Below are 25,758 nucleotides of genomic sequence, written 5' to 3' on the forward strand. Positions count from 1 at the left end.
ACCAAATTTGAGGATAATGTGGTGGGACTTGGGGTGGCCAATCAGATTTCAGGGGTCCCAGCGCCCCTCTATTCCCTGTCTTAGAAAAGCACCTTACCCTTTTGTAAAGCAAATAAATAAATACATTTATTTTATATCATGATCATTTAAAGGAATGAATCAGACCTCCTGGCAGAGTGCCATGGACTCCTGGGGGTCCCTGGACCACTATTTGAGAACGACGGGGTTAGATACACCAAAATGTGTCCAAATCTGAAGTGTAAAATCTAATGAATTTTTTTTGTGCCAAAGAGGCTGAAGCCTTTTTCTCAGATTTATGAATAGCCTACTTTTGTGAAATAATAATTATTCTATTGTGTTGATGTTTTTTATTGGACTACTGGGGGTCCCCGGACCTCATGTTGGAAACCAAACAGTCTCTCCCTCACACACACACACACACACACACACACACACGCACACATTGTTGACGCGGCTCCATTCATTTCAGTCTCATCTGACTGAGAGGCAGACGGAGCTCTAGCGGTCAAACTCAACAAATCTGCATCATCCGTCCTCAGTAAAGTAGAGCACTGGGGCAGTTCTGCTGCTCCGGCTTCACTTTTTTTTCTCGTCTTTTTTTTTTTTGCAGCGTGTGTGTGTGTTGTAGTTGTGAGCATGCAAGGCAACGGTCGTCACCGAAACAAGGAATTAAGGAGGACATGGACGAGTCGGCAACTTATATTTTACAAATGCACTTTATATTTATTCATCTTTAGTCTGGAACTGAAGAGCAGCGTTACGGGTGAGGAAAAAAAAATCTCAACTTTTGCGTTATTTCATTCATGTAAAAGTGGAAAAAAACCGGGCGGACACTTCGCCTACTGTGCATGCTTTTGTTTTGATAACGACTTCCAGTGAGAAAAAAGCACGAGAAAGCAGCTGATGACGGATATTTTCTGCGTATTCTGGATTTGGTGCGTTGGTATGCCACGAACCAAAAGTCCGAGCAGTGAGTGGAACCAGATGTGGAGAAAAACTGGGGGGGAGGAGGAGGGAAGGGGCTGCTGGCTTACTGTCTCTATTGTGATTTCTATTGATGCATTTAGTTTATTTAAAGCTGCAAAGCAACACTCTTTTTTCCTTTCTCTTTTTGTTCTATTTTTATACCGGATGGGTTTTTTAGGCTACATTGTAAAACAGAATTGGAGAGACGCTTCATTTGGCACCCTGCGGGCAAATGTGACCTTTACATCCTGTTACAGGCTGCAATTAACACATCCAGTCCAGTCCTGAGCAGCTCCTACAACATTACATGTTGTGGGATGCCATGGAGGGTAAACCCACCTAAACTGTTTGTTACAGAGTGAATAATACAGCTCTACTTGTTTTATAACATAAGATCCAGTATTTGTTTTGGGACCACATCATCATTTTTCCAGTATTTTTGCTTTTCAACAGGAAATCTGAGTTCCCCAATTTGACTAACGTCAGTGACTTTTCTGTTCTGTTGCACAGAGGGTGATGAGATGATGAAGTAGAGTGCAACAGGAGTTAAAAGCCGCATGATCTCTCTTTTTTTGGCACATTAAAGGAAATAAAGAGCAAGATTATATACTAGGGCTGCAACTAACAATCATTTTCATCATTGATTAGTCAATTGATTATTTTATCAAGTAATCGATGTGTTGTTTGGTCTGTAAAATGTCAGAATATGGTGAAAAATAACAGTCAGTCTTCTCCAGAGTCTAAGACAACAGCCTCAAATGTTTGTTTTGTCCACAACCGAAAGATATTCAGTTTACTGTCTGAAATGAGAAAAGAAAGCAGGAAAAAAAAATCACATTTAAGAAGTTGGAATCTGAGAATTTTGACTTTTTCCCCCAAAAACTATTAAAATAGTTGGCAGTTAATTGAATAAATATATTCAATATATATATAATAAATATTACAAACATATGATGACCTGGGCAATATAGATGAAATCAAGTGTCATACTTTTTGACCAAATATCTCAATATCTATATTGCAACAATACTGAAGGGGTACGAGACATTCCAGGTTCAACTCCTGGACAAATCCCCAGACATGTTACAGCCGCCATAAACAAACAAAGTCTCCACTGGAGACCGAAACATTTAAAGGATGTCAGTTTAACCAACAAGCTTCACTCCATATAACAGTGACTACCGGTGCTTTCACAGAATATTAACACAATGAGATTTTTGATTAATAATCATCATTAATGTGGATGTAATGACTAAGTGGTAAAGGGAAATAACAGAACAGCAATAGAACAGCTAGAACAGTCTGATGCGTTCAGAAAATGACATAACTGTACTGCAGCCTTTAAAACCAGGAGAAGACAACACTTATGCCATATCTTGATATCCATAATCTAAAATGATATGGTCTCATATCACAGTATCAATATAATATTGATATATTGCCCAGCCCTAACAAGTAATGTAACTGTAGGTACTGTAAACTCTGGGTGAACTAGGCTGTCATCTCTGCTTATCAGAACACACAGCCTGCAGAAAATGACTAACCACACATATTCTGATCATTTTCAGTTAATTAATTAGATTTTTTACAAAACATGGTTTAATGTTATTAAACTCAGGACATTATAGTCCTTCCAAAGATGTTAATTTATTTCTTTTTGTTTGATTTTGAAGATTAAAACACTGAGATTATGTGGATTTACACTCCCTCGCTTCACATTATTATCCCTAAGAATATAGGCCTAATGCTAGACACACATCCTCAATAATCTGGAGCTCTTTTTGCGAGGCTTAGTTTCTTAATTTTAAAATGACTTGCACCCATCTGCCATCAAATTCCCCTGTTGCCAAAGTTGGGAATCCCTTGTCAATCATTTTGGACTGAATGGATGAGCGACAGAGGGATATAAGGGGAAAATAATCACTGTTGATTTTGCCTTATGAAAAGTTGTCTCTTTGGATTTCTTATCTGAATTGTTTTGCAATACCCAGCTACCAGAGTTTAACACTGAAAATATCTGATATCTAATCAGGAACAGATCAGCATGTCATGAACTTTCATGGCTTTAGAAATGCTTGTCCCGTGCTGTGCTGTGTGTTGTCACCACAAATAGAAATTAGAAGAAGAAGAAAAAGTGGGAGTGATGATACTAGATGTTTTAAAGGAAATTAAGATATTTTCCCTGATTAATGACTGGCAGAACTGCAACACTCCACAGTTTATTTGGGCAAGTTCTGACTAACATGGTCCCAACATGATGTGGGATTTCCTCATTATTTTCCCATTCACTGTCTATGGAGACAGCTCCAGCTCTGCGTGTGGAGGTCTCTTGTGCCAAGCTCAGGCAAAGTTGTTCATGACCTCACACAAAATGCCAGTCAAAATTACTTCTCCTTTAAAGGAAAAATTCAGCATTTTTCATGTGGGCGTCCATGTGGGTGTGACAGCAGTGGCTCGGGCTGTCTGAAGGGCAGAGGTGAAAGAAGTAAAAAAGAGCACAGCACAGCTTTGATCGTGGTGCAGTGTAAAATTTTGAAAAAAAACTGTCCATATGGGAAACGAGAACAGGAACAACAACCACCAGGGACAACACAGAAACTAACATCACCAAAACATAGCATTAAGTGACCAAAAAACAACCAAAAAAAATAATCTAGCAGGGCACCTATCAAGAGGCAGAGACTAAAAATACAAGCTAAATCAGTCTTCTTTCCTCAAATCCAGTGATGTCACTGGATGTAAGGAAGAACAACAGATTTTGCAGCAGGAGAACTCAGCTTTCCTCAGTTAAGCTTTCTGAAGAATTTTTGCCAAATTTTCCCTTTAACTACATGTTTTGTATTTCTCTTATCTAACATAACAGTTAAACCTAAACCAGGGTTCAGCTGTAATGCTTTATATTTTTAATTGCACGGTCAGAAAGTCCACGGGTCTTTAAATATCTTGTTTTGTTGGTCCAAAACCTAAAGACGGTCAGTTTAATATGAAAATAAACAAAGAAAAGTGGGAAATCTTCTCTTTTGCGAGGCTGAAAACGGCATTATCTGCAAGTTTTACATGAAAAATTACTTTAACCATTAATCAATTATCAAAATAGTTTAATACCTTAATTCTTTTTTGCCATTTGCAAAGCTGTGCAAGTGAGTTGCAAGATTTACTTGCTTGACATGACCTTGTATTTGCCCAAGGCAGTCTTTATTGTTGAGCCCTGCTAAACTGCGATAAGTCATTATCCTCATTGTACTGTGCATAAGTGTGGCAGTGATGGAAAGCTTTGACAGCGTGCACATCCTCAGTCTCACACTGCTCTTGAAATTGACGTGATTTGCAGCATCATGGATTTTCCCCGTTAGCTCTGTCTCTGAGTGTGGCTGCAAAATGCAAATACGCTCCCCTCCCTGCTCTCCCGTGCTTCTCTGATGAGGTAAAACCTGTCCACAGTTTTGGATCCTTCAGAGGCCAGACCACCATAAAACACCAAAGAAACAAACACAACGCAGCAGGCTGGAATTTCCTGTCTGTTTGTTGGTTGCCGTTTTATCACAGTGACCAGTGAAGGCCTGTTTTCGTAATCTCGAACATCTGTCAAAATAAAGACAGGTTATGGGAGAAAGTATTTTGCTCAGACTGCAATCTAGATGTTTAGATTAAGTCAAAGTGTACTGCAAAAAAACAAAAGACTGGAAAAACACTCCTCTTAATGAGTCACACCAGAAAGTGTGAGGGATCAAGAACTTTGCTGAACTCATAATGTCTCAAGCCAAGAATTGCTATTGATTAGCCACCCACGTCTCAAAGTATTGTCCTCAAACCTGGTCCAACAGATGACCGTATTGAGGGGGTGGAGGTTCTGGGAATATCTGCCTCAGTTGGCGAGCGCTGCTGCCTGCTCTTGGCCGTGGGTTTCAGCCTCTCTCTCTTCAGTGGGGAAACTGTCTTCGGCGTTGAAAAAAGGGGTGACAGGGCAAAGAAGAGGATGAGATCACAGCAGGAGAGCTGTTGTGGCTTAGCGTTCACAGGGCTCAGTGGCTTAAAGTTAATCTGGAATTCTGCACTCTCTCTGATTGCCCGCGAGTTTTCTCACATCAAACATCCAGTTGTGTCCCCTCCAGACTGGAATTAAAAACTTCTTTTTGAATTTGCAGCTCGCTGTCTGGAGCTTCAGCTTCAGGTTGTCGAGCGGTTCAAAAAGCTTTTTTCCAGGAACGTCTCACATTGTCATTGTGAGCTCATATTCACATAGTGAAGTGAATTCAACACTCAAAATAATGCTGGTTTTCACTGGGCTGGTGCTGGTGTGAAAATCTTCCCACAGGCACCGTTGGAGCTGCCTCTGTGGTCTATTTTTAAAAATGGTTTAATTCACATTGTGAGGATGACAAAATGGCATTAGACTGATTTATTGGCATGTATGTCTCGCCTCGTTAAAACAACTCAGTGTTGTGTAAGTCCAGCCATTCTCTAAGTATCCTCAGGGTTTTTACTTGCAATGAGAAGTGTTACTAAACCCTGAGCTAAGATTATAGTGTATCAACATTTTATTGTCTGTTGTGGTAGACGTCACACTATAATTGCGGAGTGGAGATGAATTACAACACAGAACTGAGAGCAAGTCTGTCAGAGGGGCATTTACATGAGCGATCCTGAGGGCAAAATATTTTGTTCAGTTTTTAGAGCTCAAACAACCAATTAATTTATTAATTTATTAATTTATTAATTAATGTTTTAAGTGACTACCTGCTGGGTTTCCCTAAAACATAACATATTTTGTGTGTTTTCCATAACTGATAGATGAAAACAACAATCGACTAATTATTAAGAATTAATAAGATACAAAACACACATTTATTTCAGTTTTTTACATTTACATTTTTGTTCTCTTCTCTTTTTTGTTCTCCTTTTTTTTCTCAATTTAAATGCAAGTTTTCTTACTCAACTACGTCAGACAAAACAGTGGCAAATAAGACACGAGAACTGTGATTTCTAGACTATTGATTAGTTATCGATCAATATATTTTTAGTCTGTTAAATTCTTAGCGGCAATTACTTGATTAATCATTAATCATTAACATCTGTAGTAATTTTTGTAGTTTCCACGATTATAGAACTAAATAGATCAGCGAATGGATAAAACCATTTAAATAAGTTAAATTAGGCTTTGGGAAATTGTGATGGACATTTTTCACAATCTTCCTGCATTTTACAGAGCAAACGATTAATCAGTAGATTAATAAATGACAAAAATCAGTGATATTTTTCCCTTTTAATACTAAACTTGCTGAATACAACAGTGACTTTTCTTCGAAAACAAGTCTTAGCTTGCATTGCAGGGTTTAATGCAAAACACGATTTTGTATAATTTTTAGAGCTGAAAGGTTCTCTCGATCATTGATTAATTCTCTAATCAAGCTATTTTGGTAACTGATTAATCGTTCAAGTTATTTTTCAGGCAAAAAATCTAAGTTTAAAAGTTCTGTCTCCCCTAATGTGAATATTAGTTTCTATTATCATTGAATGAAATATATAGCTATGTAGATTGGTGAAGAGATAAAAAGAGTGCTTTAAAGCTACTACAAGGAGTTTTTAACTGGTTATGAATTAGTCTCAATTTATGACTGATGTTTCTATATGGCCTACTTAAGTTAATGAGACCATTAGCAGGAAGACTGGCTATTTCTTAATTTCTTAATCTTTCTTCATGGCTGCCACCAGGTTAGAGTCTCCTTAAAATCCGATGAAATGAGCCAGTGTTGTTTAAAGGACCAGTATGCAACATTTAGTGGCATATAGCTCAACTTGCCTCACTCTCACCTTCAAAGCATGTAGGAGGACCTATGGTTGCCGTGCAGCTCACAAAAAAAACGCTGCATCTCAAGCCAGTGTTTGGTTTGTCTTAGGGTTACTGTAAAAATATGGTGATTCAACATGGTGGCGTCCATGGGAGATATAAATGGCCCATTCTAAGGTAACCAAAACACACATAAAACATACGCTAGCTGCTGAAAACATACTTACGACTATTATATTCCATTTCTGCCACATTGTGCCAGTAGATCTTTCTAAATCTTAATTTTTAAGCAAAAATAATACAAGAATTCATCAGTTCTGTGTTGACAAATGTGAATATTTGGTGGGTTTCTTTGTTTCCATGAACATAGGATTAAATATTTAGATATGCAGATAGGTGAATGGATGGAATGAGCACTTTGAATAAAGCAGACTGAGCTTTGGGAAATTGTGATGGACATTTTCTAGAATTTTATGGTGCTTTGTAGGCCGAACGATTTATCATTTCATCAAGAAAATAATCAGCAGATTAAGATCTGACTGAAGTCAGTAATGTTTTTCCCTTTTAAACTCAATGGATACAGCAGACAGTGACTTTCCACAGAAACAGGTCTTTGCTGGCATTTCTTTGACATTGGATCCAGCTCCGGATTATGTTGCATTAATAGGAGTGACTAGAATAACAGCTTCATGGAAAGATAGTCTCGTCCCAAAAGCAACGGAGATGTTTTGTGTTATTTGGAGCAGCATTTGGACACAGTGCAACTTTAAGTTTATGCTACTTTTTTTGGTTTCATGAGAAGATTTAAAGAGACGATTCAATCCAAAGTCAAAAAACATATTTTTCCTCCATGTAGATTGTTTTAGTGTGAGTCGCTGAGTTTTGGAGATATCGGCCGTAGAAATGTTTGTCTTCTCTCTTATATAATTGGGCTAAAACTTGTAATACCCAAAGAGCCAAGAAAGACATTTGAAGAATTCAACAACGTCTCTTTCCAGAAAATCATGACTGGATTACTCAAGATAATCCACAGATCTTGTTGTGAGCAGTTTCATGTAGGAAGTAGAGATGTTCTTGGTGACTAATATCTTTGTTAATTAAACAAAAATTTTAATTAAGGCTCGTCGACTACTTTAAAGGCAAGAAAACACTCAGAAAACAGTTTAAAATTGAGCAAAGTTAATTAATTGATAATGGTAAACATTGTCCGAAAATGTGTTTAAGAGCCATTTGAAGACACTGATCTAATTCTTCAGTAACCACAGCATATCGTAAATGACGCTAAAATGTGTTGCACCGTGCAGTATACTTAAAGATATGACAATAACTCACTAAATGATACAACTTTTCAGATCGAGCAGGATCGCAGCGTCTGACAGCTGCCATCTTGCCATATAGAGTGGCCAAGATTAGCAGTGTGTTAGCATGTTAGCAGCCTGCTCTCCCTGCAGGTTAATGTCCACATGCTACATTGAGTATGAATGTGGTTATGCATTGATCCAGTTGAGTATGCCACTTTATTCTGACACAACCTACACACATCCTGATCTTCATTTTCTGGATCATAATACTGTTAAACAGCACTGTTTACGAGATGTCATCTGTCCCAGTTTGCTGATAACAACATCTAGACCATCCAGGCATTAGCAAGGGGAGAGCAGGGCTGCCATCTGATGGGCCCGCAGCACCGGCTTAGTGGCAGGCAGAAAGGAAACAATTAACCCTCGGCTAGTAGCACTACCAAGGGCAGCAATGTTTAACCAACTAAAAGACGAAATGCACACTTCCCTAGAAAGAACTATTTTAAAGAAAGTAGTTCCTACATGAAACTGCTCACAACAAGATCTGTGGATTATCCTCAGTAACCAGGTCATGATTCGTGGAAAGAGATGTTGCTGTTGAGTTTTACAAATGTATTTTTTGTTGTTGTTGTTGCTTTGAGCAGCACAGGCACATACCATTTAGTCCCATTATATTGGAGACATCTCTGTTGCTTATATCTCCAAAACTCTGCAGCTCACACCAAAATTGTTTAGATGGATAAATAGCACTACAGGCCAGAGGAAAAATATATATTTTTGATTTTTTCCATGAACTGTCTTTTTAATGGGTTTTGTGTCACTTTCCCTGATTTGCATCACTCATGATTAAAGCAGCGAATTGGCAGTAAACAAGCCTAACAGCTGGGTGTTACTGTAAGATGGATGGCTTTATAAAAAGAGCAGGGCGGTGATTATATCTGATTGCACCGTACAGATCATTTTATGCTGAACCAGTCTGCCACTGCGCCCTGTCACTGTGTTTGCTACCGACCGAGTGAACTAACACCACTTCTGAGAAACGCAGCCACAAGCATGAGTGCAAGAAGAGGGGCGTGTCAGCAGTCCTCTCCAGATTACAGGGGTTTTTATGGAGCCCTTGATGAGACTCTATTGTCTCTGTGTCTATAAAAGCAGAACAGGAGCTTTGGAGTGTTTCAGAGGAGAGGTAGGAAACGAGGGATTGAGCAGACTTAAGTATCCGCTCAGGATAGTTGAGTTTCTCAACCAAATGCCCAGTGATCTTTTCCCACCTACCCCACTTCCTGGCCTCTCACAGGAGCCCGCCGAGTAGGAATGCTGTGGGTCTCACTTTTTCTCTCAGGTCTGCATGAGAGAAGGGGTTTATGTGGACTTTTGAGGATTTCTTTTTAGGTAATTTTTAACAGGACCTTAATTTAGAGTCACTCCTACACTCTTTCTTTGTCCTCCTTTCTTCCACCTTCACATAACCACACACCATTATATTCACAGTACTGGCTTATAGGTTTCCAGTTTCTAAATCCTAAAAGAAAAAGCAGAAAAGAAAAAAAAGCAACGAAGCAAAAAACCACATTTGTTTTTTTTGAGAAAGGTTGTTGGGTTTTGTTCCTGAAATTCACGTCACGGAGGCTGGCGTCCAGCCACTGCTCTGGATGTGTTCAGTTTAACACTTCTTTGGTAACTTTTAAGTTTCTGTTCACATTTTATTTATTTCTGAGAACTTTGTATCGGGGTGCAAGAAAATCTAGACACGCTTGAGTATCGTGATGTTTTGTGATATTGTTGATTTTCAAAAACAATGTATCGCAATTTTTTGATGCATGCAAAGATTTGTGGCAGTAATTCATTTTGTCTGGAGTTTAAACCCCCAACTGCTAGATAGCAATTTTGTTTTAAACTCAGAGTTTATGCATATGTTGGTGTGATTTTTATACTGTGACAGTTTCCTAAAATCTCTTTACATTTTGTTCTGAAAAAATAGCTCCTTTTATTTTATTTTATTTTTTATAGGAAACCCTTCACAGCAACCCATTAAATGTTTTTGTCCTGCTTCTTGCCAGTACACAGGCATACTTTCTGTGGCATAAGTATATATATATTTATATATGCATATTAGAAAACAGCAAAGCTGTGTGGGTAACACCTTGCAGGCAATTATAGCTCCTCAGAGAATCACTATGAAGTAATGCCAATAAAGGCACCAGTGTATAGCAGTGAGAAGTCTCACTGGAAAACAGCTGCCCATTTCACCCCAATTTCACCAAATTAATCAAATTCTGACATGTAAAAACATTCACTTATTTGAGCCAACTGTATTAGCGTCACCCTACAGATTCTTATGTAAAGATCCTTGTGTATTTATACCCCCGAACCACCAACCGCTGCTTTCTCCAAAGTCAAATCCAACAGGAATAGACACCATAAAATGCAGTGAACAAAGTGGGAGGTAATTCCAGGTCAAACTTCGGGAACTGGGTGAAGGAGACCTGGGGCATGTTGAAATACTTCAACTGTGTTTGCTAACCTTGCATTAAAAACATGTGCAACCACTTTTCCCAGTTTACTGCATGACATTTCTGCAATTACCTCCCGCTGAGAGCTCTGTCATATAATGCATGTGTACAGGATTTTTGGGGTTATAACAGGATGTTTGGTGGATTAACAACAAGTGTGGAGTGTATTATGCAAGGAAATCATCACACAAACGCAACTCAGACTTGTTCTAACCCAGCAGCACTGCATCCATCAATGGAGATATTGATCAGCCACTGACCTGTTCTCTTGCCACATTAGCTGTTACCACGGAATCCTGTTTTCATCAGCATTATTGACTGATGCCACTGTTTCCCTCTCTCTGCACAGCGCCGCTGGACTCTGACGAGTTTGCTTTCTTCCATGAGGGCGCCCAGGGGTGCCTGGGAGTGCGGGATCACTCCCTCATCCTGTCGTCCTCCTGCGAGGAAGCCAGCCAGCGCTGGAAGTGGGTGACCCGGGGTCGCCTGTTCAACCTGGGCTCCTCGCTGTGCCTGGGCATGACCACTGGTAACCTCACCTCCAAGGACAGGTCTCCTCTGGGTGTGTACACCTGTGACCGCGAGCCCCCCCGAGTGCGCTGGACCTGGAACTGCGGCCAGGTGTTGGACAACCTCAACAACTACCTTCCCTCGCCCTCAGTTTGGAACTCCTCCGCCTCAACCTCCTCCTCTTCTTCATCGCTCAAATGGACGCTGCACGGTGGTGTGCAGGACCTGTGCTCTAAAACATATCGTGGTAAGCACGCTTGTTGTCAAAGTTCAGATTAACATACCAATGGTGGTCAGTATTTATCTGTTTAACGCAAAATATCTAAGAAAAGCATTTTAGTGAATAACAGAACTTCCAGATTCCCTTTAAAATAACTTGGACAACTTCTTATGGCAGTGACAGCCATGGCTGGAGGCATTATGGGTTGTCCATCCATCCATATCTCAAGAATGCTGTGAGGCAATTTCTTCAAATTTGGTAGAAATGTTCACTCGGACTCAAGGGTGAACTGACCAACTTTTCAAGATCAAAGGTCAAAGGTCAAGGTCATTGTGACCTCAACTGTCTCCCATTCTTGTGGGTGTGATATTTGAGGAACACCTTGAGGGAATTTCTTTAAATTTGGTACCACTTGGACTCATCGATGAACTGATGAAGTTTGACGGTCAAAGGTCGCTGTGACCTTTCGTTCACCCCATTCTCATGTAGGCAATATGTCAAGAACATCTTGAGGGAATTTCTTGAATATCTGCTTTTATATAAATATAAATATCCATATTTGGTGGTCAAAGGTCAAAGGTCGCTGTGAACTCACAAAACACGTTTTTGGCCATAACCCAAGATTTTATATGCTAACCTACTCACACAAATGTCTAATAGGATGAAAAGGTGATGACATTTTATACTGAAAGGTCAAAGGTCAATTTCATGGTGACATCACTATGTTCAGCTCTCTCCGTCTTCTGTAGTCCTCTGTAAATATAGTCTCTAAGTGAAGACAGCGTGTTTCTCACTGGAAATTATTCACTGGAATCATCAATATAGTCATAACTTTGATTTAGCAAAAAAAGGAAAAACACACTTAATACCTTTTATTAAATTTCTCCAACGTAATTCTACTTTTCTTAACTCATTATGAGTTGATTGCACAGTTTAATGGTTTTAGAATAATGACTGCATCAGTGTTTAAATTGGTTCCCAATAATACTCACTTTCATCGGTCTCCACTGTGCACACTTTTTCCCAGGATGCTTCTTTATTATCTCCAAAGTAGCGCTGATCATTTCTTCTTGGAGTTAGGCTCTGAGAAGAGAGCCGGTGTCGTATCAAAGCGTATTCTCCCTCAGATAGTGTTTCCCGCAGCAGTGCCATCTACAGGTGAGGGGTAGTTCATGGTTCGATGCAGATTAAAGGGACAGTTCAACCCAATATAAAAGATACATATTTTCCTCTTACCTGTAGGGCTGTTCAACCTTCCAGACTGTTTGGGTGTGAGTTGCAGAGTTTTCGAGATATCAGTGTAAGTGATGTCTGCCATCTTGAATTTAATGCAACTAAATGGCTCGGCTTGTGGTGCTCAAAAAATACGTTTGAAAAACTCAACAGCAGTTTATTTATTTATTTGAAAACTCTGCAACTCAGCACCAAAGCAATCTAGATGGATGAATAGCACTACAGGTAAGAAGAAAAACATGTATTTTGATTTTTGGGGTGAAATGTCCTTTTTAAGGTAAGAGGGAACACATATGGATGTGGAAACAGACTTTGACAGAGGACCTGTTGTCTTTGCTGCAACAATAATACCACATGGAAACATTAGGGAGCTGAAAAGTTGTCTGTTTCCACTTTAATTCTCGGAATAGACATACAGTAAATAGACAAAAAATACATTCAAGTTACACAACCTGCTTAGCTAAGCAAGTCTGCATCTTTTAATTGAAATGTAAAGATCATAAGGACAATAAAATCTTAAATAAAAAAGTAACAATACTAACAAATAAATAAAATATGTACCAAAACCTGGTGAACTCCCACCAAAATAAGAAATAAGATCACAAATATTACACCCACTCGATGAGTCTGCCAGTCATTCTCAGTGAAACGGACTGAAGGCCTGTCTTTGTTTCCTCAGCTGTTGTGATACAGTGACCCAGTGAGCGGCTCCTTCACTGAATGTTGTGATGCCTCCGTGGGGCAGATAGGCTTACCGTTGTGAATACCACAGCTGTATCTGATCAAATGGATATAGCAAAACATTGCTTTTAGGGAATCTTTGAGGACAAGTGGCTGTCTGCCAGTCCGAAAAGCCAACGAAAACATTGCTGGTGTTTGTAAACTCCAGTAAACACACAGCGTTGTCCCTGCCCTGCAGTATATTTGTATTTATATATAGTTTTCAGCCCAGATTAAATCTAACCATGGTGGTTCACAGCTAAGCCTCATTTCCGCTGTCAGTGCCATTCTTACCAATATCAAATGTCACAGTTGTTCATTGTCAAACTATACTGCGAGGCTCAGTCAGCCGTACGACTCTATAGTTAACAAGCTCTGCTTGACTGCAATTAAAACCAGATCTGCCATAAACGTAAGACCAGAAAATCTCCCTTTACTTTCTTCTTTATCCTTCCTCTCGTAAGTCTCTTTAACTTTTTTGTGGCGAGGGAATCGGGTGCATTGACATTTTTAGCTTTCAAGTGCCGATCTTCACAAGTTTCTTTGTGAAGTCAACTCGCTGCTGGAGAGGAATGCCTCTGACATTAGTCAGACGAGAAGCAACTCCGCTGCAGCCAGCCAGCCAGCCAGCGGTGGAGCAGAAAGGGAAGGTAGTGAGGGAGCCTCAGAAATCTTTCCTCCCTCGTTTAACATGTCTGCCCTACTTTCCATTGGCCTAACTTGTTTTGGTAACACTACATATCCAGCCTTTCTGCCTCTCTCTCTGTTACTCTTTTCTTCCCACCGTACTATACTGCTGAAATGTAGAAACTAGAACAGCAACTTCAGGGTATTTTGTCAAACTGCATATACAGATTGTTAGTTAAATCATAAAATGACCAACGAAAGAATCACTGTGTGTTAATGAGTCATAACAAATCATTAATGGACTTTTAGAAGGAGTAGATGTTTTTAACGGTTAAATTGAGCAATATCTTAATGGAGTCTTGCAGGCAGTAAGGCAGGCGGTCGCTGAACTCAAACGTCTGGCCTGTGGTGCTTTTTATCCATCTAATTTTGGTGTGAGTTGCAGAGTTTGGAAGGTATTGGTCATTAGAGATGTCTGCCGCCTCTTGAATATAATGGGACTAAATGGCACTTCAGGAAGAGGGAGAGGAATTATATGCACATCATGTAGGTGCAAAGCTATCAGAAAGAGTTTCAAAGAGAAAGGTAACACCTGCACACTTAGTCCATGCCTCAAAAAGTTTCACTGCCAGCATTTCGATTACGTTTGAATCTTCATCAGGTCAGAATGTGACTAATTCTGACCTGATGACCATTATGACTAAATACCACCTGGCTTGTGAGGCTCTGATCATCAAAAAAATACATGTGAAAAATTCAACACCTGCAGTTTCATGCAGGAACTATTTAATTTCTATGGATCTGCATGAACACAAAACCGCTCACAACAAGGTCTGTGGATTATCTTGAGTAACTAGGTCATGATTTCTGGAACGAGACACTTGTGTTGACTTTTTCAAATGGATTTTTTGACGCTTTGAGCACCACAAGCCGAGTGCTATTTAGTCATAATGTGTGCAGGTGTTACCTTTTTCTTTGAAACTGTCTCTGATAGCTTTGCACCTACGTGACGTGCGTATAATTCCTCTCCTTCTACCTGAAGAGCTGTTTATTCCCATTAAACTGGAGAGAAGTCAGACATCTCCACGACCGATATCTCCAAAACTCTGCAGTCACAACAAAACTCTTTAAAATATTTTTTCTAAATTCAGATTCTGCTTCCATATAAAGTTCATGATAAAAGATACTTCCTAATAACCAATTTTTATTTGTTTTCTTTTCCTTCTGCTGACCACTAATTGACTTTACTGTTTTGACTGTAACATCATCCTCTGTTTTGACCATGTGTTTGATTATACAAGTCGCTGAGAAAACAGATAAAATATTTCAATTCAGCGCAGTTCACAGCCATAACGTTGGGCTGTCTCTGCTCCTGCTGCATGCAGGGATTTTGAAGTCTCTCCTCTCTTTGTTTCCCAGAGATCTACACAATCCAGGGGAACTCTCATGGCCGCCCCTGCTATCTGCCCTTCCTGTATGATGGCCAGTGGTTCCACAGCTGCACCAGTATCGGGCGTGAGGACGGTCACCTCTGGTGTGCCACCACGTACGACTACGGCAAGGACGAGCGTTGGGGGTTCTGTCCTGTCAAGAGTGAGTTATCACTTCAGGACTTTTTTTCTTCAACTGGTAAAATTGCCAGAAACTGAGCAAACTACACCACAATTTCCTCTCACCCAACTGTCCAGTATACTGTAATTTCCCCCTTCTATACCTCCTGGTGTAACAAACTTCTTATCTCCCTCCCTCACTGTCAGGCAGTGGCTGTGAGACTTTCTGGGATACTGACCCGCTGACAGACAGCTGTTACCAGTTTAACTTCCAGGCTACGCTGTCATGGAGCGAGGCTCGGATCAGTTGCCAGCAGCAGGGGGCAGACCTGCTAAGCATCACCAAGCTGCATGAGCAGACCTACATCAACGGTAATGTCAGTGTGCACACATGTGCATTTGTGTGCAGAGGCATCCGCTCATGTTGTAGCTATTGTGTGAAATATACGTTGATATTTCAGAACAACTACACATTATACACAATATGGACTTTTTTCAGCCAATACTGATAAGTGGTAATTACCTGCTTTTCATGGCTGATACTGATACAATAACCAATATTTTTACATTAATGTATTTTTAAAAAGAAGTTCATATAACCTATATTTTTTTTAAATTTCTAACTGATATCACTCAACAAAAAAAAAAAATTCTGACAGTTCAAGTGTTCAGTTATTTTTTTCTTGTAAAGTTCACCTAAAAACTTAACAAATAAACTTTGGCTTTTAAAGAGCATTTTGCCTGAGATATTTATTAGTTAATATACGGCAATACTAATATAGACCGATATACCTCGATAGGCAAATGTTGGCCAGTAATTTATTGGCCTTGATTCTTTTTGTGCATCTCTATTTTGAATCAAACTCAAACTTGATAAGTTTGGAAATAAACTAAAAAACTTTTCTTGAGATAATTTACTTTTCTTATTTAGTTTTTACTCCACTACTAAGAATAATTTGGAATTTTAGGATTTTCTGTTTTCTTTTTTTGGACCTGTGGGCGTCCAATTTCACCTTTTTTGCAGTGACGATAATCACCTTGATTGATCTCCTATAATATAATTCAAATTTCTAATATCAGTATCCCCGTATGACCTGCCTGAGACAGCCACAAAAAAGCCTCAAATATAAATATTTTTATTTGAAACTAATTTTATTTTTATATTTTGATATTGATTTGATTTCATGTCATATTTCACATTTATATTCATCATTGCCAGCCAACTTTGGTGATTGAGGGCAATGAAATGATTTGCTGTACAGAATAATTTGTACTCCTAATTTGCTGAGCACATTTACTCTCCCAACCAGGAGAATTGATTTTTCGGATGTTGTGACCCCGTTGCTAATATTGTGCTGCTCTTACATAACAATCCTGTTGACTGTTAGGATTAAGTGAAGCACAGTATTAACTGTGCAGATTTTCTCTTGTTATATTTTAAATGATTTTAGATGTGTGTTGTCCTGCTCTTTCAGGTTTACTGACAGGTTACAGTGCTGCTTTGTGGATCGGCCTCAACGACCTGGATATCCATGGAGGCTGGCAGTGGTCCGACTCTTCACCACTCAAATATCTCAACTGGGAGACAGGTTAGACCGTAAAAACAACCATCCTTTTTTTTTGAGCTTGAAGTATCTGTGATCTTTTTTTAAACACTTTCCCCACAGAAGGCTGAATGTGCAGCTCGCTCATTTTTAGCAACACACTACTTTGAGTTCAAACACACACGGCCACATTCCACTGCAACCACAGTCTTTCAGTGTTGACCACTGGGGCGTTTGGGAGTTAAGTGCCTTAAATAAAGGCAACTTGGTATTAATAATGTTCTGATGTTTCTTAAAGGTGCAATACGGAATTTGTTGAATTCATACTCAAAATTAATCTGTGGCATATCACCAGATATTGCTAATAATTGCTAACTGTAGCTGCGATTAGCTCGTTAGCTCAGTTAGCAGAGCTCAGAGCATCGGGGTAGTGTTGATGTTTAAGTGCTAGCACAGGAGCTACAGACCTGAAGTTGCCGCCCTCAATGTAGAAACAATAAGGGACACCTAGCAGCCTCAGACCTGGGGACTTCAGTCAAGACTGGGGTCCTCGCCTATGAGATTCTGAGTGATACATAATTTTCCTGTATTCTAGTTTTATGCACCAGTGTCTGCTTTTTATGCATCATTTTCCTCTCTGCTGCTCTCAACATGATTATAAAAGAAATAGTCAATAAGAGAACCTAGAGAACGGTTTAATTACATCTATTAATGTATTAACGCAGTTAGAATAGAGTGTGCACAACAATATGGGATAGTTTTTTTCAGTAAGGGACAGTGCATTTTTTTTTGTGATACAGGACAATCATGCATTATACTTGACAGCCCGCTGAGAGGAAGTTTTCATGTCTGCGGGTATAGTCAGCAGAGAAAGCCACCAAGGAATACTGCAGGGAGCTGCAGGGAGTTTTATTTTGATTCTGTTGAGTTTGATTTAAGTGTTTTACGATGAGTTAACGAGGCAAATAAGCTCATCTTGCATTCAGAAGCTGTACAGTTGTATTTTTCTGTTTCTTCACAAGCTAGCTAAGCTGTTGAAAGTAGTGAACTCACCGCTTGCACACATCTCTTCTTATGAGCACAAGCTGTTTATGTGGTGTGACAAACTCAGAACACACATTGTTGCATTACACAAACTTTAATCTCTTTCAGACCAGCCAAACCATGCCGAGGAGGAGAACTGCGCTGTGATCAGAACCGAGTCATCGGGTCGCTGGCAAAACCGTGATTGTACTGTTGCCTTGCCATATGTCTGCAAGAAGAGGCCCAACGCCACCCTGGACCCCTTCACTACCGGTCAGCGTTCAGCCAGTTGAATGAGTCCATTAAAGTGAAATGCAGCAGTTCCAGCCCAGCCTCAGCACCAAAGTGCAGAATTTGATGGGTTTTTATCTTTTTGCTCCCACAGACTCGTGGGCAGACGATGAGAAATATGAGTGCGATGTGGGCTGGCAGGCCTTCCAGGCTGGCTGCTACAAGCTGACATCGGAGAAGACTGACTGGGATACAGCTCAGAAAACCTGTCAGAAGATGGAGGCCAACCTGGTCAGCATCCACACCCTACCTGAGCTAGAGTTCATCATAAACAACCTGAGGAAAGGTGATTTGTAGGGCTGCAACCAATGATGATTTTCATTGTCGATCAATCTGTTGATTACTCTCTCTATTAAGCGATTAGTTGTTTGGTCTATAAAATATCAGAAAGTGGCAAAATATGTAAATCAGTGTTTCCCAAATACCAAGATGGGGCCCTTAAATAGCTTGCAACAACCCAAAGATATTTAGTTTAGATTATCAAAGAGTGATTTGTTCATTTTGTATTGTTCTACGCCTTTCCTCTGAACAGCATTGCTGTCAAATCAGAGTTCAGTGTCTATACCTCGGTGTACCTGCTAGTAGTTGGCTTTAAGGAACACGATAAACATTTAGAAAGGTATTCTGTGTCAGGGGAAATCAGGGCTTTAGATATCTCTCTGTGTAAATGTAGAAGAAGAAAAAAACAAGGACAAAAAGAAGGAAGAGGAGTGCGTGTAACTAATGTTGAAGTGCAGTGGGTTCACAAAGAGTTCACACTCAAATCTCTCTCTAAATTCTATTCTTCGGTTTCCATTTTAAGCACAGGGGAGAAAAATGCACCGATGCTTCAGTTATGCCTTCCTCCAGTGTGCAATCTGAAGAAACAAAAAGAATTTAAAAAAAGCTAAAATATTAACTCTGTTCAGTGGTATTCAAAGGCTGTTTTCCTACATTTTATGCCCACATCCAGAGAAAGCTCAAATGTTGTGGAAACCAGGCAGCTCATTTCTGTCACTGAGCTGAAAAACAGCACATGGAGGCAGGAATCAAATTTTTAGGTCATGGATTTGCTCCAGTGTAGTTATTGAACTTCATGGAAAAGTTTGACAGTTTCATATTAGAGCCATAGTTGGAACAATAATCCTGGGTACCAAACTTTCATACTTTCATACAGACAAAATAGCTTCAATATTATCTAGTATCAAAAATGCCATTTGATTTTATACCATGTTTTGAGTTATTTATATTTTTTATATAGTCTGATACTTTACAGATATTCCATACGTTTCTTTATTTTAATAAGACAGTTTTCACAGATGCTCACAGGTCTGTGAACGGCTGCTTCCTTTACAGTGAGTAACTATAATGTGAAATGTACTTTTATTTTTGTTAAAAATGGATTTGGTATCAAAAAAAAGTATCATGCAGGAATCAGTATCAAAACCAACAAATCAGTCAGAGAGGGGAAAAAGTGCACATGTTCTGTTCTCCAGTAGAAGTACGGATACTTGTGTCAAAAAAGACTAAAAGTAGAAGTACTGATTCAACTTCTTTACTCAAGTAAAAGAGAAAAAGTACAGGCTCTGAAATGTACTTAAAGTATAAAAGTAAAAAGAAGCCCTCTGAAGGACATTTCTTAACTGAACCTCTGCTTTACTTCATAGTCAAAGCTCCCTCTATGTCTGTTTTATCTGTTTGTCTTGTTGCATCATTTTCATCTTGTTATGTTATTTTTGCGTTGTTTTGTCTTTATCGTTGTTTTCATCTTGTTACATCTTGTTACACCTTAGGTTGTTTTCGGGTTGTTACGTCGCTTTTGTCTTGCTTTTATATCATTTTCATCTTGTTACTTAATAGACATTATGTTGCCTCTTTTATGTAATTTTTGTCTTGTTACATCTTTTGGTCATTTTTGTTTTTCTTCACCTTGTTACATATTTTACGCCGCTTTCTCCTTGTTACGTCTTTTAGTTATTTTTGTTTTGTCACGTGGTTTTCACATTAATATGTCACACAATACAGCATTTTTGGTTTGTTACATCTTTTATATCACTTTCATTTTGTTACTCCATACTTGGCTTGTTGCATCTTTTTTTGTAAATATTTTTGGGGGGCATTTTTACGCCTTTATTTAGATGAGACAGCTGAAGACATGACGGAAAAGGGCATGTTGTTTTGTGGCATCTTCTGTATCATACTCATCTTGTTGCATCTTTTATGTTATTTTTGCCTTGTTACATATTGTTATATTGCTTTTGTTGTGTTACATCGCTTTCATCTTGTCATGTGTTTTAGTCATCTCTGTCTTGTTATATAGTGTTTGTCTTGTTGTCTTGTTACGTTGTTTTCATCTACTTTTGTCTTTTTGTGTTGCCAGAACAAAATTCAATCCCCTCAAATGCATTAAAAGTAATGTACCAAGCCTGCTTTGAAAATGTAAGGAATGGAAAGTACAGATATTTGTGTTAAAATGTAGGGAATAAAAGTAAAAAGTTGTCAGAAAAAGAAATACTTAAGTAAAGTGCAGAGACCTGAAAAATCAACTTAAGTACAGTAATGAAGTATTTGTACTTAGTTAGTTTCAATCTCTGATGTCAGTGCTGGAAAATTTGAACGAAACCCAGCAGCCATAACTAACTATCCATCTGTGTCTTCTGCCAGACATTGACCAGCTGTGGATAGGGCTCCATGACACTGATATGCAAATGGACTTCCAATGGACTGACCACACGCCCGTCATCTTCACCTACTGGCACCCTTTTGAACCCAACAACTTCCGCAACACTCAAGAAGATTGCGTCTCCATCTGGGGAGCTGTGAGTGACCCCCTGCCCTGCACCCTCACGCTGACCCCCCAGAGTCTGGGGCCTTGATCACCTCAAAGTGATGGACTCTCACTGCCAGCGAGTCTCCTCCGTTTGTATATACTGAACAGCTGTGTTCTCTCTCTCTTGTTTGTGTCTTGCTTGCATGTGCAGGAGGGCCGCTGGGACGACAGCCCTTGTAATCTGACTCTGCCCTCCATCTGTAAGAAACTGGGAACAAAGAGTGATGGGAAACCACAGCACCAAGACTGCAAACAAGTATTACTCTAATTTTTTCTCTTTGTTTTTAGTGCTATATGTTTCATTTTCTTCTTGACATTTATGCTTTAGATTACCTTTTTTCCCATTCTGAACTAGATATGAACTTTTGATTTATTGTCTTCTGTATAACTCTCAGTTTTATTCCATGAAGATTAATTTGATCTAAGTTTAGTTCTACTCAGAGTTTTGGTTTGAAATGAGTAAATCCAGACTTAAAATTGCACAATTAAAGGCTAATCTTTAGCTCACTAAATCCATCTTTATTTATTTAAACTGAAATGAAACAGAGGTGCTGTCAGGACCTAGTAAGTCAAAAAGAGGGGGTGAACCAGCAAACTTTCAGCTGCTCTGTATTCCTTAACAAAATGTTACATTAGCCAGCAAAATTTTTTCTAGCTATCTCAAGGGTTAGAATTAGGTTTACATTTAAATTTGTTAATTCAATGCTAGTTTTAAAGTGCAAGGATTAAAAATGAATCATTGATGGTGCAACACAGCCAAAACTCAGATCTCCTGCAGCATTTTATTCCAGCTGCAGACAGTAGTGTTGCTGGTGTCATAATTATTATTCTAAATAATCCAGCCCTTGTTTCACCTTTGCCCCCTTTTCTCAAAGCTCCCCTCCATTTCTCACTCTTCCACCGGTCCATTAGTCCGCCCCCAGTCTGTAACTGTAATATAAATTACTGCCTGGGAAGTTTACCAGGCACCCCAGACAAACTAAACCCGACACACACACACTCTTCCCTTGGCTTAACACATCCTGTACTTTTCCACTGGCCCCAAAAAAACACAACAAAGCACAAAATAGAGAGGTGAAGTCCCTCCCCTTCTGTTGGACCACCATGGGACCTTACGGATAGGAACAGTCGTCAGTGGCGAGAGACAAGTCTATTGTTTTGATCTCAGTGGAAATATGTTATTAATTACACATATAATGCCTGTCAATTAAAAAGATTGTTATGTGTGTGGCAACAAACAAAAATGCAGACCAGAACTGAGCTGGGGCAATTCAAAGCCATGGTAAAGATGATTTAACAAGTCGAGAAAGTCGCCGTTTGTTTTACAGGGGTAGAAAAAAAAAAAAATTAAGTTGTAAAAGAAATACTTTAATACAAATACTTGTAATTGTGTATTTGAAATACTTACCTTGCTGAATAGGTCATGTTTTCTCAAATAAGACAGTTTTAGGTTTAAACTGTAAAAAACTGAACAACCATCAGTCTCTGCTCTCATCCTTCAGATAACTAGATGTTTCACGTAGTGTTAATATTAAAACATACAAAATGGTTTAAACTGACATTAAATTGGTGTGTTGATATAGAGTTTACACATTACAGGAAATATATCCTCTATGCAGAAATATTTCTAGTGTTAGCTAACATTAGTAATAATGCTAATGACCATATACACTTATTAAGAAATGGTGTCTTGTTCACTCTGTCACTCAGTTTCTCTCACATTATTGTAAAGCTGGAAATGTAAAAAGCAAATCTATTTTTAACAACGCCCTGTTAAGAGCTAGATGTCAGCTCATCCATCCAGCAATTTTACACGGGGCAGCGTTTGCAACTGACATTTGTTAGCTTTAAGCTTTTTTTTTGTATTCAAACTACAAATTACCTGTAGTTTAATTAAATATTTTTCCCAAACCTTATTTGTGCCGTCTCAGACAAGAGATGTACGACAAATTAACTACGACAAACTTTTCACAAAGTGTCTTTTAAAATCATCTTTTATATTAACAAAAATAACATGCGTAATTTGTGACAAAATTCAAACAGGATGAAAATAATTTGTCTCTCCCTTCCATGGTGGTCCACCAGAAGGGGAGGGACTTCACGTCTCCATACAGAAAATCTTTAAGGCATTCAAACTGGGATATGTTTTATGTATCCTCATTCAAAAATCTATACTGTGCGTACAACAGAAGTGCACTATCATGCCTGCTGCTTGTACCCACATGGCGAATTAAATCCCATCTGGAGGATCCATCTACATCTGTCTGTGATTTCACACCCTATAATTTTCTTCATATGAGACTTTAAGCCTCTCATACCTGTCTTGTCCCTACCTGACCAACATAGCGTTTGTTTTTCAGTGTGTGTGACATAGAGGATAATCATCGTGAGAAAAGAAACCGCAGTGTGCGTTTGCGTGTCCTCCAGCAGTGTTATATTTTATTTTTGCTGAGCGTTGATTTATGAAGTAAACGATCTGAAGTTGAGAGCCGTGCTGTTTCTCAGCTGTTACACTCAACAAAGGTCTTTCTATGGATGGACTGTTTGTTTGGTGTAATGAATCATTACCCATGTCCCTGGGGAGCGAGGCATCATGGGTGGTAATGTGACAGGGGTCATTTGGCATGGCACAGGCGGCAGGGCCCTGAGGCGGCGCGGTTTGTCTCGAACAGATGAGCTCACTTCGCACAACATGTGAAACAACAATGACAGAAAGCCTGCCGCCCGCTGCAGCAACGTTACGCCACATGATTCCCGAACCACACTGGTGGGATCATTACTCCAGAAAAATAACGGATTGCTCATTAATGTAATGCTGTTATTTTACCTAGTCAGTCATTACACTAGAATTGCCTTTCTGCTTCATACTTAAAAAGATTTACACGGAAACAGTTGCTTCATGTGTGAATAAACAGAGAGATTAGACACCACTGATCTCTGAAGTCAGAGGAGGCCCGGGGTGCAAGCAGCTGCTCGAGGCCCCAGGGACCCCCTGCAATAATTGGATTTTTGTGTGATTATTTAACTGTTATAGCACGTGTATAAGACATTATAGTGAGAAACAAATCTGAAGGAACAGCAGCGAAAGAAGAATTTGTACTTGTAGTTTACTCTTACAAATAAAAGTTCTAGAAAGTTTCCTCTTAAAGGGCTGAGGTTCTACACAGAACCATTTCCTTCTGAAGAACCCTTTTTGGAAGTGTTAGGTTAGGGTAAGAGTTCTTGGTAGAACCCCATGGGTGGGTTCTGTATAAATCCTTTGTAACATAGAAGGGTTCTCAGTACAAACCCCCTGAGTGGGTTCTAGATGACACCAAAGGGTGGTGGATTCTTGTTAGCACCCTTAGAAAGTAAAAACATTCTGGACAGAACCTCAGAGAGGGTTGTCAAATTCCCTGAAGAACTCCTTCGTCAAGGGATTTTTGTACCATAATACAAAAGGGTTCTCAGCAGTAGATGGGTTCTAGATAAAACCTTTGGACTATAAAAGGGAACCACTGGGTGGGTTCTTGTTTGCACCCTTTGAAGGTGGAAAGACTGGATAAAAACCCCTGAGAAGGTTCTGAGTGGAACCATAACACCAGAGAGGGGTTTTCCTTCTGCTTCAATAGACTCTTGAATTCTGAGCCCAATTCAAACTTTTAAGTTTTGCAAAAGTTTTATCAACTAACAATGTTTTGTTGAGATAATTTACTTTTATTTTGAAGATAAACTGGAATTCTTCTACAATTCTACAATATTTGTGGGGGTTCTAAAACTCAAATATTCATGCTTATCTAAAAAAGAAAAAATAAATGATCCCAACAAAACTTATCTCGGCAAAACTTTATTTTATTTTAAAACTTCGAAAATTAAATATATTGCTTGTTTTCTAGTAATTGAGGACGTGGTTGAATGTAATGATTGGATGGTTCAGTTTCTGTGTAATTTAAAGGCAAGATAGAAAAAAGACCATCTGTAATGTTTCCTAACATCACTAGCTACATAGTCGATCCCAGTTGAAATACGTCTCATTGTCGTTCTGTCCCTTGAAGATGCAACAAATCATTGATCCTTTGACTGTAGGACAGGGAGAGGAAGGACAGGAAAGAGTGTTAAAGAGCCCAGAACAGGCCTCTCCAGCAGCTATAATCTTTGAGGTTTCTGTCTAGATGCCAAACGTGGTTGTGCAAAAAGCCTGAGGTTGGGCTTATTCACACAAAGCTGTATACAAACTGCCTCTCACTATCAATCTCGCACAAAATGTCACCCCTTTTGACCTCCTGTGTGTTGGCTGCTCTCTGCGTCTGTACACGTCCACAACTACAGTACATGAGCTGGCAGGAGGGATTGAGGCCAAGGAAAAGTTATTTCTGCATGCCTAAACTTGTTCTTTTTATTCTGCATTTAAGATACAGTTCACTGGTATACAGTTAAATGAAATAAATTCTGCTCGACTGTTAAAATTGTTTTTAAGTGACTCTGTTCAGACTCACGTGAAGTTTTGCACCATCCTTCCACGTACAAAACAGCAAGTTGCTGCGATTTAGACATATTATCCAAAAATCATCATGACTGACTGACTCCATCCAGATTTTAAATGATCCGATGGGCAAATTTAAAGAGCCTGTGCACACTCTTAGAAATACAAGTCCTAACTAGA

The 25,758-nt window shown here is 39.2% G+C and overlaps 1 protein-coding gene across 1 annotated transcript in view; it reads left to right on the plus strand.

The window, feature by feature from the left end:
• Nucleotides 1-480: 480 nt before the first annotated feature.
• mrc2 (mannose receptor, C-type 2) overlaps nt 481-25,758 on the plus strand; it is a 38,758-nt gene continuing 13,480 nt past the window's right edge. The window contains exons 1-9 of the mRNA XM_084743824.1: nt 481-784; nt 10,939-11,346; nt 15,319-15,492; nt 15,657-15,821; nt 16,925-17,038; nt 18,146-18,289; nt 18,402-18,593; nt 20,951-21,105; nt 21,268-21,372. Of these exons, the coding sequence (XP_084599950.1) occupies nt 658-784; nt 10,939-11,346; nt 15,319-15,492; nt 15,657-15,821; nt 16,925-17,038; nt 18,146-18,289; nt 18,402-18,593; nt 20,951-21,105; nt 21,268-21,372 (1,584 nt within the window). The 5' untranslated portion in view covers nt 481-657. The remainder of the gene's footprint in view (nt 785-10,938; nt 11,347-15,318; nt 15,493-15,656; nt 15,822-16,924; nt 17,039-18,145; nt 18,290-18,401; nt 18,594-20,950; nt 21,106-21,267; nt 21,373-25,758) is intronic.

This window comes from Lutjanus erythropterus, chromosome 19 (genome assembly GCF_056507025.1).
Source record: "Lutjanus erythropterus isolate fLutEry1 chromosome 19, fLutEry1.hap2, whole genome shotgun sequence".
NCBI classification, from domain to species: domain Eukaryota; kingdom Metazoa; phylum Chordata; class Actinopteri; order Lutjaniformes; family Lutjanidae; genus Lutjanus; species Lutjanus erythropterus.